Source organism: Rattus rattus, chromosome 7, assembly GCF_011064425.1.
Source record: "Rattus rattus isolate New Zealand chromosome 7, Rrattus_CSIRO_v1, whole genome shotgun sequence".
Classification (NCBI taxonomy): domain Eukaryota; kingdom Metazoa; phylum Chordata; class Mammalia; order Rodentia; family Muridae; genus Rattus; species Rattus rattus.
In genome coordinates this window covers 32,122,101-32,137,083 of record NC_046160.1, presented here as the reverse complement: position 1 = coordinate 32,137,083, position 14,983 = coordinate 32,122,101, and the positions used below count along the sequence as shown (strand labels likewise).

At 41.5% G+C, this 14,983-nt stretch overlaps 1 protein-coding gene across 1 annotated transcript in view; it reads left to right on the top strand.

The window, feature by feature from the left end:
- Positions 1-14,983, top strand: part of Cyria (CYFIP related Rac1 interactor A) — a 67,182-nt gene that overhangs the window by 29,515 nt on the left and 22,684 nt on the right. The window contains exon 2 of the mRNA XM_032907483.1: positions 3,789-3,868. Coding sequence (XP_032763374.1) covers positions 3,799-3,868 — 70 coding nt within the window. The 5' untranslated portion in view covers positions 3,789-3,798. The remainder of the gene's footprint in view (positions 1-3,788; positions 3,869-14,983) is intronic.

Here is a 14,983-nt window from a genome sequence, read left to right as displayed (position 1 = left end):
GTCAATGAACATCCTTGAGCATTTTCTATGTGTCAGGATATGTTTATGGACTTTCAGCTAGATTAAACTCCCAGGTGAATGCTAAGCTCTAAGTAGTCTGGGTGTCACGTGCCTTTGAGATCATGGCTTCCCTCACTACGTGTTCTGTGCATGAGGATGCCTAACATAGCCTTGATCAATTCTTGAAGGGCAGTTATGAATGGTGGCCTGTTTTCTGTAAGACCAAAGAGCAAGAACAAATTGTAGTCACATTGTTCTCATATGACCATTTTTAGGAAGAAGTTTTCTCGAGGGCACTGGGCACCTTCTGCGTTGCTGTGTTCTCTGTGACGTAAGCTCCACCAGCTGGGGAGGAATGACAAGCAGATGACAATCCTTGAAACAGGAGCAGCGAGTCACAGAAGGAGGGCAACCATTAAGTCACTGAATAGAACGTGCAAACCAGACTTCCCAGCTCTGCAGAGTATACCCCTGGACTGCCAGAGCAGTCAGCTCTGTCACCCATATGTCCTGCTCTGCCACAGGAACGGTGACTCAGTGTGTCCTCAGATATCCTCTTTGAAGCAGCTTCTCTGAGCCAGAGGGGAATTTTCCTTGTCTTCACTTGCTCTTAGCCATAATGTCTATATTTGCCCACTGTGATCTTCATCGTCTTAGTTTTTGAATACTGAATCCTGAAAGGGACTATTATTTTTACTCCCTGCTCTTCGATTCTGCAAAAGCTCACATGCAAAATGCCTCCTTCTCTGGCTACTTACTTGCCCAATAGACTCAACTTCACATCCTGCTTGCTTCTCTACCCTTCACGCTCCCGATGAGCCCTTCGCGTTCTCTTTGCTCACGCTTAAATATGTCAGTATCTGAAACCTCCAGGAGAGGATGAAATGTTATTCTTTTATTGACTGGCATAAAGCATGTCTAATCTCAAGTATTAATCTATCTTAAGTAAACTATCTCTGTGGTATTGTGGTACATAGCAACGTGACCATGAAGGAGATGTTTGAACAGATAGGAGAGGCCCTGCTATGAAGCATGTAGGTGAGGGGCCTTTCTAAGTGGAGTTCGTGGTTCAGTTTAAAAAGTACTGTGGTTGGCTGGAGATATATATCAAAGGCTCAAGGATATTGTATTCAAGGCCCTGGGTTTGATTCTGGACATGTGACTAATAAATAAATAATAATAAATAAATAATAAACAAACAATCAAATAAGTAGATGACTTGACTTGGTGATCATCTGATGCACCAGTTAACTTGATGGACTTGCATAAACAAGAGTAAAATCTCAGGTATTATTGACCAAGAAAAAACATAGCAGGCATCACATCTTTTCCCCATGAAGAAGATGAGATGAAATATTTCTGTAGAAACTTAGGAATCTTGCATTGGGTTTGAAAGTTGTGCTTCCAAGTTTCCATAGGAACGGAGTTAACGCCTAAGAGTGCACCATGCCTCTAAGTCATTGTTCCAAGTGTTTCTGAATTGAGAGCCCACACATCTAGAATCCCAAATGCTCCAGGTAACTGGCCGTGGATGATGTTAGAATTGTGTCCCAAAATATTTACCATAATTAACCAACCATCTCGAATAACCTTGTGGAGAGTTAGACTTCTCCAGTTAACATTTGGAGATGTCTCCAGATTTGTTTGTTTGGGGCTTCTATAAATTTTCAACGTTTAGCATACTTCCCGTGTCGGGATTATGGTAGGACAGTCGTATACCAAGCAGGAGTTCAGGAGGAAGGTGTACCTGAGATATATTCATCACAGCAAAGTAGGGAAATTAATAATATTTAACTTCCATTACATTATTAGGTATGAAAGCCAGCCTACTATTAAGTGAATCGTCTGCCTGGAAGAACTGGAACTGCTCATTAAAAACGAGCTCCAAGAGGCTTGAGAATACCTCATGCTGGATGGACCATACCAATCTTGAGCTTTATGTCTGGCTGAGTTTGCGGTTCATGGGACTTGCTCAGATATGTTTTCACAAAAAAAAAAAAAAAGTGTGTAGAGGCAGGAGATGGAAATCAGAATGGCAGAAAGAACAGGAAGATGTTCCTTCAGAAGAGAGAATTATAGTGCAGTCCTCCATTGGTCCTCTCTGGAGAGCTGCATGCACCCTGCCAAGTCTGTCTTGCAGAAGAAAATCCTGAGTGCGTCTGAAGGCTGTTAGGCTAATCATGATGGTGGTGGTAATGACACTAAGTACCACCATCATCTCTATGGCAGAGGTAGACGAAGACCTTCTGAAGAGCTCAGGCCCTGACCTGCTTTCAGCCCCACACATATGTTGAATGAATGGGATGTGTGGGTGAGTGGCCTCTCTGAAGGACAGTTAATGAGAGCTGTAGAGTTTGCTGTTTACTTCAAAAAGCCATGTTAGCTTGAGGACTGTAGATGTACAGCAAAGTTGTATTTCTCTGGTGGTTTTACCTGCGCTTGCACATGTCCCTGCTACTATTCCTTTCTTTTAAAAACTTTCTTTTAGTTTTATTTATACTATTACTTTGTGTCTATGAGTGTTTTGCCTGTGTGTATATATGAATATACCATATGCATATCTGGTAGCCATGAAAGTTCAAAGAGGGCCTCAGATTCCCTGGAACTGGAGTTATCATGCGGATGCGGGAACTCAAAACATGTCCTCTGCAAGAGCAATGAGGACTCTGAATCCCTGTGCCAGTTCCCCAACCCCCTGGGCTGCTGTCTCATTGAGAATAGCTTTCTTGACCATGTGACTTTCATTTTCTTTTTAAATTGTATTTACTGTTGTTTCTCTCTCTCTCTCTCTCTCTCTCTCTCTCTCTCTCTCTCTCTCTCTCTCTCTGTGTGTGTGTGTGTGTGTGTGTGTGTGCATGTATGCATGCTCTCATATTCAAAAGTCAGGTGACACCTTAGCAAATGGAGTTGGTTCTTTCCTTCTACTGTGTAGGAGCTGAGAATTGAACTCGGGTTGTCAGACATAGCGGCAAGTGCCTTACTTTCCTGAGCCGTCTTACCAGCCCAAAGCTTTACACGTTTTTATTTGATGTAGTAGTGTCTTATCATTAAAACACCAAATAATAGAAACCTGGAACAGGTTTAGGAGTTACACTTTGAAGATTCTTGCTTCTTATACACATCACGAGAGTGCCTGGAACCCTAAATCTGTTTCCTGAACTCTTTGCCTCAAACTTCAGGAAATGTATGCTGGTCACAATGACTTACACCTGGAGCCTCAGCATTTGGGAGACTAAGGTGGGAAGATCGTGAGTTCAAGGACAACATGGACCAGAAAGCTAGACCCTGGAAATCTGGGCTACCTAGCGAGTCTGAGAGAGATGGGGAAAGAGTAGGGAAGAAAGGCAGGGAAGAAAAACAAGAACACAAGAGAGAAGAAAAAAGAGAAACCATGGCCATTCCTGGCAGCTATTTTAGTGACACTCTGTCATACCTGTCCAGTGATGTGTTCTATGATAGCAGGAAACAAAACAGAGCAGAGGTATCAGGTATATGGTGACATGGCTTGTAAGAGGAAAAGGGAATGTTTTAGAGAAATAACCGAATTCTGCTTCAAAGATGCTTAATTTCTAAGAGGATACTACTCACTTTGGATTTTTAGTGAACGGGATGCAGGGTACAAGTGTGTTCTCCAGAGGCCCATGACACACACCTCCCTCACGTGCTTTGGAGAGACCCACCTCAGAGACACTTATCACCCAGCAGCTCAGGGATGAGCTGTGAGGTGACAGTTCTGAGTCAGCTTTTCACATCCCTGATGGTGTCTGCCTTTGTGCTGTCTTTCCTAGGTTTGCTGGCATGGGAAACTTGCTCAAAGTCCTGACCCGGGAAATTGAGAATTATCCACACTTCTTCCTGGATTTTGAAAGTAAGTTCCAAGCACTACAGCACAATAACGGAAACTTTGCAGCTTGTTCATAGGGAAATTATAGAGATTCTGTATGGGACTCAAACCAAATCCAAATGGTATTATGCATTTTGTCCTGACATTGTTTCTAAACAATTTTCCCCCACCATTTCTTTATGATTTTTAAAAACCCAAAGGAAGGTTATTTTAATTGACCCATAATTTTCTTTGATTTCAAAAGGATTAGCTGTGGTAGAATATGCATAAATCTCATCAAAATTTTCTCTATGATTTGGTATATAATACTATTCCACCTTACAAAGAAAAGCAGCAAGCACATTAGCTGACATGGCTTAGCATTAAATATCACTATACATGTAAGAAAGAGGTGACCACCATCAGAAACCAGACTTATTATTTCTCATCAGTGCAGTCTATTTTATGTATTATTTAATTACGTAAAATTATTTCAGGAGTTTTTTATATGTACATATGCATTTTTTTTCAAAAAGTTATTACCTGAGTTTTTATCATCAACTTGCCACAGCCTAGAATTTCCCTATCTATTTTTTTTCTTTTAATGTAGACTCCAGGTCGTAGGGCAGTCTTTGTGTTTTAAACTGCAACCCACAGTATCAACAGCCAGATATCTCTTTTGTACTCACATCTGCTGCCGGCTTTAACTTGTTCGAAACTTCAATTTGTCAAGTATTTATCTCTGTTAAAGAAAATGGTCAGAACATCTTCACATATAGGTTAACCTTTCTAGTGATTTTGTTAATTAAATCTTAGAAGACCTTTCCAAGTTGCACAGTGAAAGCTCTCTACAGGTGTTGTGTGATGTCCTTGAAAATGTCTCCAGAACTCATGAATTCTGAAAACTATCTTAGTCGTGTTTCCCGAAATACAGTTCGCTTCTGATCTAATTCAATTCGCCCTGATTGTTGTCTTTTGACTTGGTTAGGTTTAACATGTTTTCATTTCCACTTGGTTTGATAAGGATTTGAGCTCAAGAGGTGAATTTACCTGTGATCCTTCTGAAATCTTTGCCTGTCTGTATGTATGTGTGCACGCATATGTGCATATATCATTGTTAAAGTGAGATTCATCAGTAATAGCCTTTATCAAGCTGTCTATAATCTTAACCACCTTACTTTGCTACTTTAACCACTCTTTTCCATTTTTATAACATGCATTTTGAATTATCGAATTCAATACATACAGTAGTTAAAGATAATGTTAAAGACTCCATTCATTCACAGTTTTAGAACATCTAAAGCCCACAGTAATTCCATGTCCTTTCTTGCTGGGAAGCCCTAAGTGCCACACGCATCTGCCCTGACTCCCACCTACCTGCTAGAATTCAGTGGCCACCACTGATTGTCTAATTGTCTTGAATTTTTGGCTTTCTACCCTGTCATGAATGTTGAGTTACTTGTGAGGGTTAATCTTCAGAACCTTGAAAGAGTACAAATAACACTTGCAAGGATCTAAAACAGTTGTTTCCAACTGCTCCTCCCTTGGGCTCAAAGGTTTGTCTTGGAAAGCTCCTCTCCCCTGCCTAGCAGGAAAGGTCGCCTGGAGAGGGCTCAGTTCCTTTTCCCTATGGTCACTACACTCAGACACGTGCTTTGGACACTGTTGTACTATGTCAGGAAAGATCCTGGGAGTTAAATCATACATTTGGAGAGATTAAAATTTGATGTCCATGATACAAACACTCTCTTTACGGATATTATAATTTTTTTTCAAGACAAGGAAAGAAGCACTGGATCTCTGTGCCTGGTGGCTTTCTTTGAGGACTATAAATATAATCTGGAAATAACTTATAAATTTAACAAAATGTACAAATTTCTGCTTCCTTTTCCATGGAAAAAACAAATCCCTTTTATATTCTCTGCAAGGTTAGTTTTATTTCCCTAAACTCTAGGAAGAGAGTTAACTGAGCTAAAGCCACATAGGGAATGATTAGGAAGGTGATATGGGAACTTGGGTTCCTCTAGCCACTGCCCCACCATCACCCCCACCCCACCCCACCCCCAGGTTTGTTGTTCCCAAATGCTCATCATTGCAGCTTCTTTGAAGTACCCTACCATCATTCTGTTCCTCGCTAGGAAAAACGTTTCTTATTCCTCAACAAACTAAACACATCTCATGAAAATGCAAAACAAAGAAACAAGCAAACACATTCTCTTTGTCCTAAATATCCCCAGCCTCCCATTCCCCACCTGAGACAGGGTTTTACTGTGTAGTCTTGATGGTCCTGGAACTGGCTCTACAAACCAGGTTGGCCTGGAACTCAGAGATCAACCTGCCTTTGCCTCCTGAGTATTGGTTTTAAAGGACTGCAACCCTTGGCTTAGATACACTATTTCTTAAAGAGGTTTCCAAGAAAGAACAATGATTGGTTAGAGAGGTAGAAAATGACTTGAGGAAGAATTTTCCCTTGAGTCTGTAGGTTGCAGCCCCATCAAGAAAGGGTATGTTGAGTATAATATGACATCCATGTCAGCCACACACCAGCAGAGGATGGAGCTAAATGAGAACTGATGTGGAAAACTAGATTGGCATTTAGTTGAAGGCAAACTAGGAGAGTTTAGAAAGGCATAGCATGCCACCAGAGGACAGAAGGGAATGGAACTTGCATCTTGTTCTAGAATTGGAGGACCACAGAAGGAATAGAATGCATGTTGCAACAGGTGGCATTTTAGTGGGCTTTAAAGAATGACAAGTTTTTCTGCAGGCACAGATGGGGTGAGGAGTTTTCCAACAGATGGAAACAGTATGATGAAAGGCACAGAGATTAGAATAGAAAGGCTGTGTTCGAAGAACAGCAAGAATCCCAGTTTAGACAGAGTACCAAAAACCTGTTGGTAAAAAGGGGAGGGCGGAAGACTTGAATGGAAGTCTGGTTGGGTTAGATGTTGATAAGTACAGTTGTTAACCCAAGGCAGGAGGCCCATAATTAGAGCTCGCATCCACACAGAAGAGCTAAAATCCTTTCCGGAGATGGGATAACAGATGAGAGCTGAATAGATGAGAACTTCAGGCCCTACACTGAAAGGGACTTCAGTAAGGACAGAGTCCTGGAAAGATGCCACAGTAGAAAGATAAAAGAATATTCTATGTTCAGATTCCTGGGGTCAGAGCCTGAGCCCTACTGTTTTGTGACCCAGAAACTGGCCTTATGTTGGGAGGGTGGGGGTTGAGTACTACAGGAGCGTCAGGCATGGATGATGGTCTTGTAAAAGGAGAACACAGTAGGCCAAATTTAGGCAGTGGGGAGAACATTGGGAGTGCAAATGGGTCCAAATACAGACACACAGAGAACAATTTAGGAAGAGAACAGTTTAAATGGGAGATGATGGTTGAGTAAGTCAGGTGTCACCAGTCACCTTGGGAAAGGACATTTGAGACTTGTTGCTTTCTATCTAAAGGCTGGGTGGTAAAGAGTTAAGGAGTGAGGGGTGGAGAGAGGAAGGCCGGCTGGAGTGGCATGTAGTAACAGCTTAAATGAATTTAGCACATCTACTCTCAGTGTTGAATATTCTTTTTGAAGTCAGTGATGGATATAATTGAACTGGGTCAAAGAGACATAATTAAGCTGGGTCAAAACATAATACAAAATTAGATACATCTGTCCTTGAGTTCCTCGGTGGCAAAGATCTGATTTAAATTCCTGTTGACCTTAGCAGTTAGTTCTATGCTTTATGCTTATATTTTCCCACAATATATTTTCCTCCTATCTTTTTTCATTGTTTCTTTCATCCTTTTGCTCTCTCTCTCTCTCTCTCTCTCTCTCTCTCTCGCTCTCTCTCTCTCTCTCTCTCGCTCTCGCTCTCGCTCTCGCTCTCTCTCCCTTTCTGCCTCCTCACTGTGTCTCCATTTCCTCTTTGAAAGCCAGGAGGCTGGGTTGTGGTGAGGGAGATGAACGAATGTTCTCTCATGAGTGATGGTTTGAAGGACATTACACAAGAAGTATGCCTGAAACCCTATGGAGTTGCTCAGTCAGAGCCTCCACAGTGACCTCCAAGGTTGACAACAGGCATCAGCCTTCCGCATAAGTGGTTACAGTAATTCTCAGACTGCAGTGATTAGATATGATGAGCTCTTTTTTATAAAAGCTTCACCCCAAAATTCTGACTCAGTGGTCTAGTCTGTAAGGATGTGTTCTAGATGCTTCTTATACTCAGCCAGTTGGTCACCCTCTTTAACTAATGCATCCAGGTAGCCATCATTGTGTTTGACACCAGGTGAGCTACAGCAAGCAAGCTTTTAAAAATTTTGAGTGATATTCTCCAAGACAATAGACGTTCAAATAGCTTAGCAAGGCATAGTAGTTACATAACTGTGACCTTAGAACTGAGGAACTAGAAGAAGGAGTATTGTGAGTTTGAGGCAAGTTGAGACTTTATATAGTAAGTTTAAGGACTGCCTAAGTTACAAAGTAACACTCTGTCTCAAACACACAAATACATACACATATATGTGCGCGCACATACACACACACACACACACACATACACACACACACACCAAAACCACCACCCTAACCACCACCACCACCACCAACACATAACAACAACAACAACGAGAATAACTATCTTAAACTATTCAAAAGCAACTCACTTGGGGGGAATTTTTTTTCTACCAATAAACAATTTGATCTATCAAAGATTGTTCTGATATCTGAGCAGACATCTCGTCAATGAAGATAAGTATCCATGGAAATAATATTCAGTATCATTAACTAGGAGAGAAAGCCAACACAGAACTACCATGAGAGAATACCCACCAGGGTGGGTATCATCAAAATGGAGATGATAAAAGTCTGGGAGAGATTATGAAGAAATTGGAATCCTCAGGCAAATAAGGAAGTAAAATGGCAGTTCTGCTTTAAAAGAGATTTTGAAGTGATTCGGGGTTAAGGTTCAAGTTATTGTATGGTCAGACTGTTGCTGTTTATGCCCGACAAAATGAAAACATATACACAAACTTGTATTTGAGTACTACATGTGGCATTATTCATAATAGCTCAAAAATAAAACCCAAATGCTCATGAGCCAATGAATAGGCAAATAAAATATGGTATCCGTTCAGTGAAATATTAGCAATCACTAAGAGATGCCAGTTAGTGGAATATGCTATAATGTAGACAGACCACCTAATCTGATGGTGTCTTGTAGATGGGTGTTCCCTGTCTCGCTGAGTCAGCTCTGTATCTCCCATGTTGACTCCTATAGAAACTGTGCCTTGACTGGGCTTCAGAGTCATGCCTTGGCTCCCATGATTCCACAGAATGCTCCCGCGGATGGTCACTGCTTTGGACTCTCATAGGATGCAGAGCGTGGGGGTATTTAAAACCTGAGCTTTCTCCTATGCCTCTGGGTAGACCCCAGAGCTCCACAGCCAGGATTATCTTCTTACATTCTACATCCTGCGCTCACTCTTGTCAGCATTGGCTTCATGGCACCACGCCGGCAAGATGACACCAATTTTCATTCTGACATGAACTCCTAGGATTTCTTGGCTTCCAGGCCAATATCTGTGCATGGTTTAAACATATGAATATTTCCATTATTTGCTTGTTACCTGTGTTTGTGGAACCTACCTTTTCTTGCCTACCCTCTGCTAAACCTGGAAGCACCTGTCCCCATTGTCCTACCTTTATGATTATATTTCAGTCCACACACAGCCTCAGTTCTTACAATAAAAATCACAAAGGCTTTGCTTGTATACTAGGTGACTTGTTCTCTTCATTAGAAAGAAAGCAATATTCTTCGTGACTTTTATTTGTTTCCATATCAGTATGAAAATTTGTCGCAGCACTGTGAGTTTCCACACAACAAAATTAACATTAATTTTTGTGTCCTTGAATATATAGTCAGCACAGTGAGGTTTCCTTGATTTCCTCAAATTGAAAATTTAACAGGCTTTTGACTAATCAAGGCTGAAACTGATTCACACATAGATTTAATTACTTTCCATTTTTTTTATATTTTCTGTTCCACCATGAGTTCTATCATCTCACCAGATTTTTAATTGTATAATATGCTGTTTTTAACTAGCTCAATCCTTGCAGCCTACAACTAGAACAGACTCATTTTGCATAACAAGAGCTACATTTCTGCTAATTAGCAGCTATGTTGCCCACCCCCTCCAGTGCCCCTGATGCTACTCTATACTCTGCATCTATCAGTTGACAGTTTTAAGTACTTCTCCTAAGTGAGATCACAGAGTGTGCATCTTTCTGTTACTAGCTTACTTCAACGAATATAACACCTTCAAGGTTCATCCGTATTTTTATGTATTACAGGATATCGTTATTAAAGCTGAACACCATTGTACTTACATTTATGCAACCTTTTCATTCTCTGTTCATGTTAAATGGAAGCAGATGACTGTCTTATGGTTATTACGATCAAGTTTTTCAGTCGATCTTGAAAGGTGCTCTGGGTACCAGCCGCTCTTAGTCATGGTGCAACTGACTGAAGATCTTGCATTGCAGTCTGGTTGGGGAGGCAGACACAGACGCTGCCATCTGTGATGTAGTGTCGGTTCAGGCATTGCGTGACACACTGTCAACAACTGAACAACGTAGGTTTCTGCTGCTGCTGTATATTAACCCCATCACTAGTGTTCACTTTCTTGAGATGAGGATCTATAGAAAATCAAGTCTTAAGACTATTGTCTCATCCTGTGTCTGCTATCTTGTTGAGCATGAAGTATATTCTCAGTAGTTTTGGCGGACAGTAATTGAGTGGCCATATGCAAAGAATCCTCCCATTTTTAAGGAGGCTGCAGTTATGGTGGTAAGTTCTTGATGGGGGCAAAGAAACCTGGAAAGATGGGGTGTGCCGTATTATTATGAGAGCATTAGAAGGCCTTATCCCTTCTGGATGGGACTTTTGATTTCACTGGGAAAATCAGATGCAAGTAGATCAGAGACAGTAGTACAGGAATTAGTCACATCTCGACGGAGATCAAATTCTGTACTAGCCAGAAGAACGTATCCTAAATTAGGCTAAAGAAATACTCTTTAGTAGAGAGTAGCAAAACACAATGGAGGAGCTGGAGAAGAGGTTCTGCAGTAAAGAGCACACATGGTTCTCACAGAGGACCCACGTTCAAGTGCCTGCACCAGCACCAGGGGGCTCATAACCACATGTAACTCACCTCTAGAAGAAACCAGTGCCTCTGGCCTCCAAGGACCACCTGCACGCAAGTGCACATGTCCCCCTCCCCCATGCACATACCTACATAATTAAAAATTAAAGGAAAATCTCTAAAAATGATGTTCTTATGAGACAAATTCATGTCTCATAAATTAATCCAGGGGTAAAAGTGGTGTGTAGGGAGTGATTAGTAAGGAAATTATAAAAATCACCCCATCGTCGTACTTACAAAAGGCTTCAGTCTCCTCTTCATGAGAACAATGGTTGGTATCAGCTTAGTCTGTCATCTGGGATCCCTTTGAGGACTTGGGTTCACTTCCTGCCACAACTGATCTCTTCTTTCACCTGCCATCTGCCAATTTTGCATCTGCTAAAGTGGCTCAGAGGAGGCTGGAGAATCCGAAAGAGGGGAAAAAATTTTTTTTCATTAGATGACCAAATGTCTTTTTCTAGCCCAAATGCCTTTTTCTTGACAAAAGATAAAATAAAATAAAATAAAATAAAATAAAATAAAATAAAATAAAATAAAATAAAATAAAATAAAAAACAGAATAAACCCACAAAGCAGATTCTGGATAGGACACAAGTCCTCAAGGACAACGATGCTCTAATGGGGCCTGGAGAAGTGGTTTTCTGGGTAAAGAATTTGTCATGTAAGTGTGAGGACCTGAATTTGGATCCTACAAACTCAAGTAAAGCTGGGTGTGGTAATGCGTGTCTGCAACCCCAGGGTTCTTCACCTGGAGTTGGGAGGACACAGGCATCCCTGGAAGCTCACAGGCTGGCCAGCCTGTGTTCACAGTGGAAACAAGAGACCTTCTCTCAAACAAGGTGCAAATAACGACTGTCACTGTTTCTGGCCTCTGGCCTCTGTGCCTATGTGCCTATACTTGCGCACACACACACACACACACACACACACACACACACACACACACACACACACATGCATTCTTATGTATAAACCAACACAGAGAAAAATTTTTTTTTAAATTCCATAGCATTCTAGCATTCCAACTTTCTAAGACCTTTAACCTTGTCTAAATTTCCCCTACATCCCTTCAGGTAGGAAACAAGCAGGGCTATTATTAACTTCCCCTTCTAGGCCCAAGATCTAATCTGGAGCTTAGAGAGGTTAGCTGGCTTGCCTTGAGGGCGGTATTCAATAAGTGTTAAATTTAATCTCAAAACAGCCTTAGAGTCCCACCTCCTCCTAGGGATCCTGTGGCAAAATAGACAACCCTTCACCATCCTTCACCCACCTAGCCCTGCTCAGTCCCTGGGGTGATTGTTCCGTGGAAAGATCTTTGGGCTCTCGTGTGTAATGACTAATGTCCTGTCCAAACAAATGTGTCAGCCTGGTCCCACTTACATTTTCCAATGGACTTTTGCAATTTCATGCTGCTTCCATAAACAGTAACCTGCTATAGGTTATTACCATTAGACGTCCCCCAAAGTTAACACCAGGTAATTATTTATGTCTCTTAGTTTATTCAAAAGGCGGGAGGAGTTACGAGAGTAAGGAAGTGGGTGGGAAGAGGGGCTGCAGATTTAATTTATGGTTTGGGCAAATCCTTTCTGCTGTTCCTCCCTCCAGTGTTTACCCAGCAGTCATCGGGGCACAGAGATAGTCATACATCCTCGTGATGAAATGCCAGGGCTGCCTTCAAGACCAAAGACATCTCGTAAATTGTATCTTCTCCTCAGATTATTTTAGGTTAATTTGCTTCTCTGTCAGATTGTCCTTACAGGCCTAAGTAGGCTGTGGGGAAAAGGGGTGCTCATCCCTGCTGCCTTTGAAGACAGGACGAGGCCTTGGCTGATTTATAGAGATAACGTCTTTCCCTTTGACAGCCTCTCTCTAGTTTGAGGCCTGCGGTTGTTCCCCGTGGTAGCTTTACTGAAAATCTCTCTGACAAACAAAGGCAACTATTTCCTCCCCCATTAGCGCTGAGGAATGCCAAGCATTCTGCTTTGAGCAAAGCATCAGCATCCTCCACAGGGATACCTAGCCTCTAGTGACACGCAAAACACCAGCAGTTAACATGCATCAGGACTAGCAATTACAGCCCAAGGAGGCGAGGTCAGTATAGTCCCTTCCCATGAACAAAAATAATACCTTCATCTTGACTGATAAAAGGGTGGTTTTATCTATTAAAAATTGTAGACACATGGAATTCAGTAAGTTCTTGACAACAAATGTGGGTGTGTAAGGTCACGATGCTTATGATGTGTTTCCACACTTTCCACAGCAGCGAGTCCGAAATGAGCCTTAAATCATCGCCTCAATAATGGCTTGGATACAGGTGTTCCAGGCCTCCTAGGAGTATTGGTTTCTGAAATTGCCTGTGTAAATCACAAGGACTTTTACAGCTGCATTGTCAGACAGGATGAGCATTCTCTTCATGTGGCTATTCTTCTCAGTTCACTAAAATAACTGAAGGTGATTAGACATTTAGGGTGTGAGTCCTAGAAGAAGCATCACCCAAAACTTCATTGGCTACATTTGGAAATAAGAGCCCAATGGTGTGAATCTGGATGTGTGCATGTGAATGTGGATATGCATGTGTGTTTGTGCATAAGTGGATATGTGTGTGTATGTGTATGTGAATATGTGTGTGTATCTCTGTTATGTACACGTACATGTACATGAATGTGATAAATGTGTGTGTTTGTGTGTGTACATTTTCATAAAAAGTCAAGCTTCATGTTAAAAATAGAAAAGCAAAGAACATAGTTCAGAGTTGCTATTCACTTAGCAAATGCTCTCGAGGTTGCCGGAGGATTAAACACAGTAACCTTTCCCGCCACTAATTCTTCAGGGTCCTTTTCAAGATGGCATTTCTTGACATCTAAACATTCAATAAACTTTTAAAATCTGGTCATCGGTTGAGTCTGAATATGGAGAGTGCCGGAAGAGTACCCAAAGCCTCCCACAAAGTTGTCGGAGAAAGCAAGGTGGGGTTAGTTACAGGACTGTAAGAGTGGATCTTTGACAGCTTTTTATTCTCCCAGACAGAACAGACGTCCCAGTAGCATGCCAGCCGCACTGGGGCACTGAGCAATGGGAAATTTAAGCACAAGTGTTGAAGGAGAGAGTCAGTTTGGGCCTAGGTGAATATGGACGTCGTAGTGGCAGATATGGAACAGTGTGTGAGCTGTTCGGCAGAATCTGGTGTGGGGATGGAACCTTTATGTCATTGCTTCCTAGCTCCCACATTCCACCACCTGGCACATTTCCCCACCGAGTCATTGTTGTTCCACACGTTTCTTGAGTATCTCCATGAGATATGCTATCGTAAGAGTAAAGAAGATAAGTGTGTAAACCCTGTATCCAGAGCTCAAAACTCAAAGACAAGCAGCCAACCATCTCCAACCTGGCCTGGGGTGTAACTAGTTGGTAGAGTGCTTACCTAACATTCCTGAAGCCCTGGGATCCATTCCCAGAATTACCCGGTATGTGGCACAGATGTGTAATCCTAGCACTTGGGAGGCAGAAGTAGGATGATCAGAAATTCAAGGCAATCATTAGAAAGATAGATAGATGGATAGATAGATAGATAGATAGATAGATAGATAGATAGATAGATAGATAGATAGATAGATAGATAGATACATTGATGGATGGATGGATGGATGGATGGATGGATGGATGGATGGATGGATGGATGGATGGATGGGTGGGTAGATGGGTGGATGGATGGATGGGTGGGTGGATGGATGGAAAGATAGATAGATAGATAGATAGATAGATAGATAGATAGATAGATAGATAGATGAATAGGTAGATAGATAGATAGATAGATAGATAGATAGATAGATAGATAGATAGCAATATATATATATATATATACATACACATACATGTATAGTGAGTTCAAGACTAGCCAGAAACATGTGGGCTGTCTCAAATAAAGTCATCTCAAAACAGGTGAAAAGTATACACAAATCATTCTTTTAG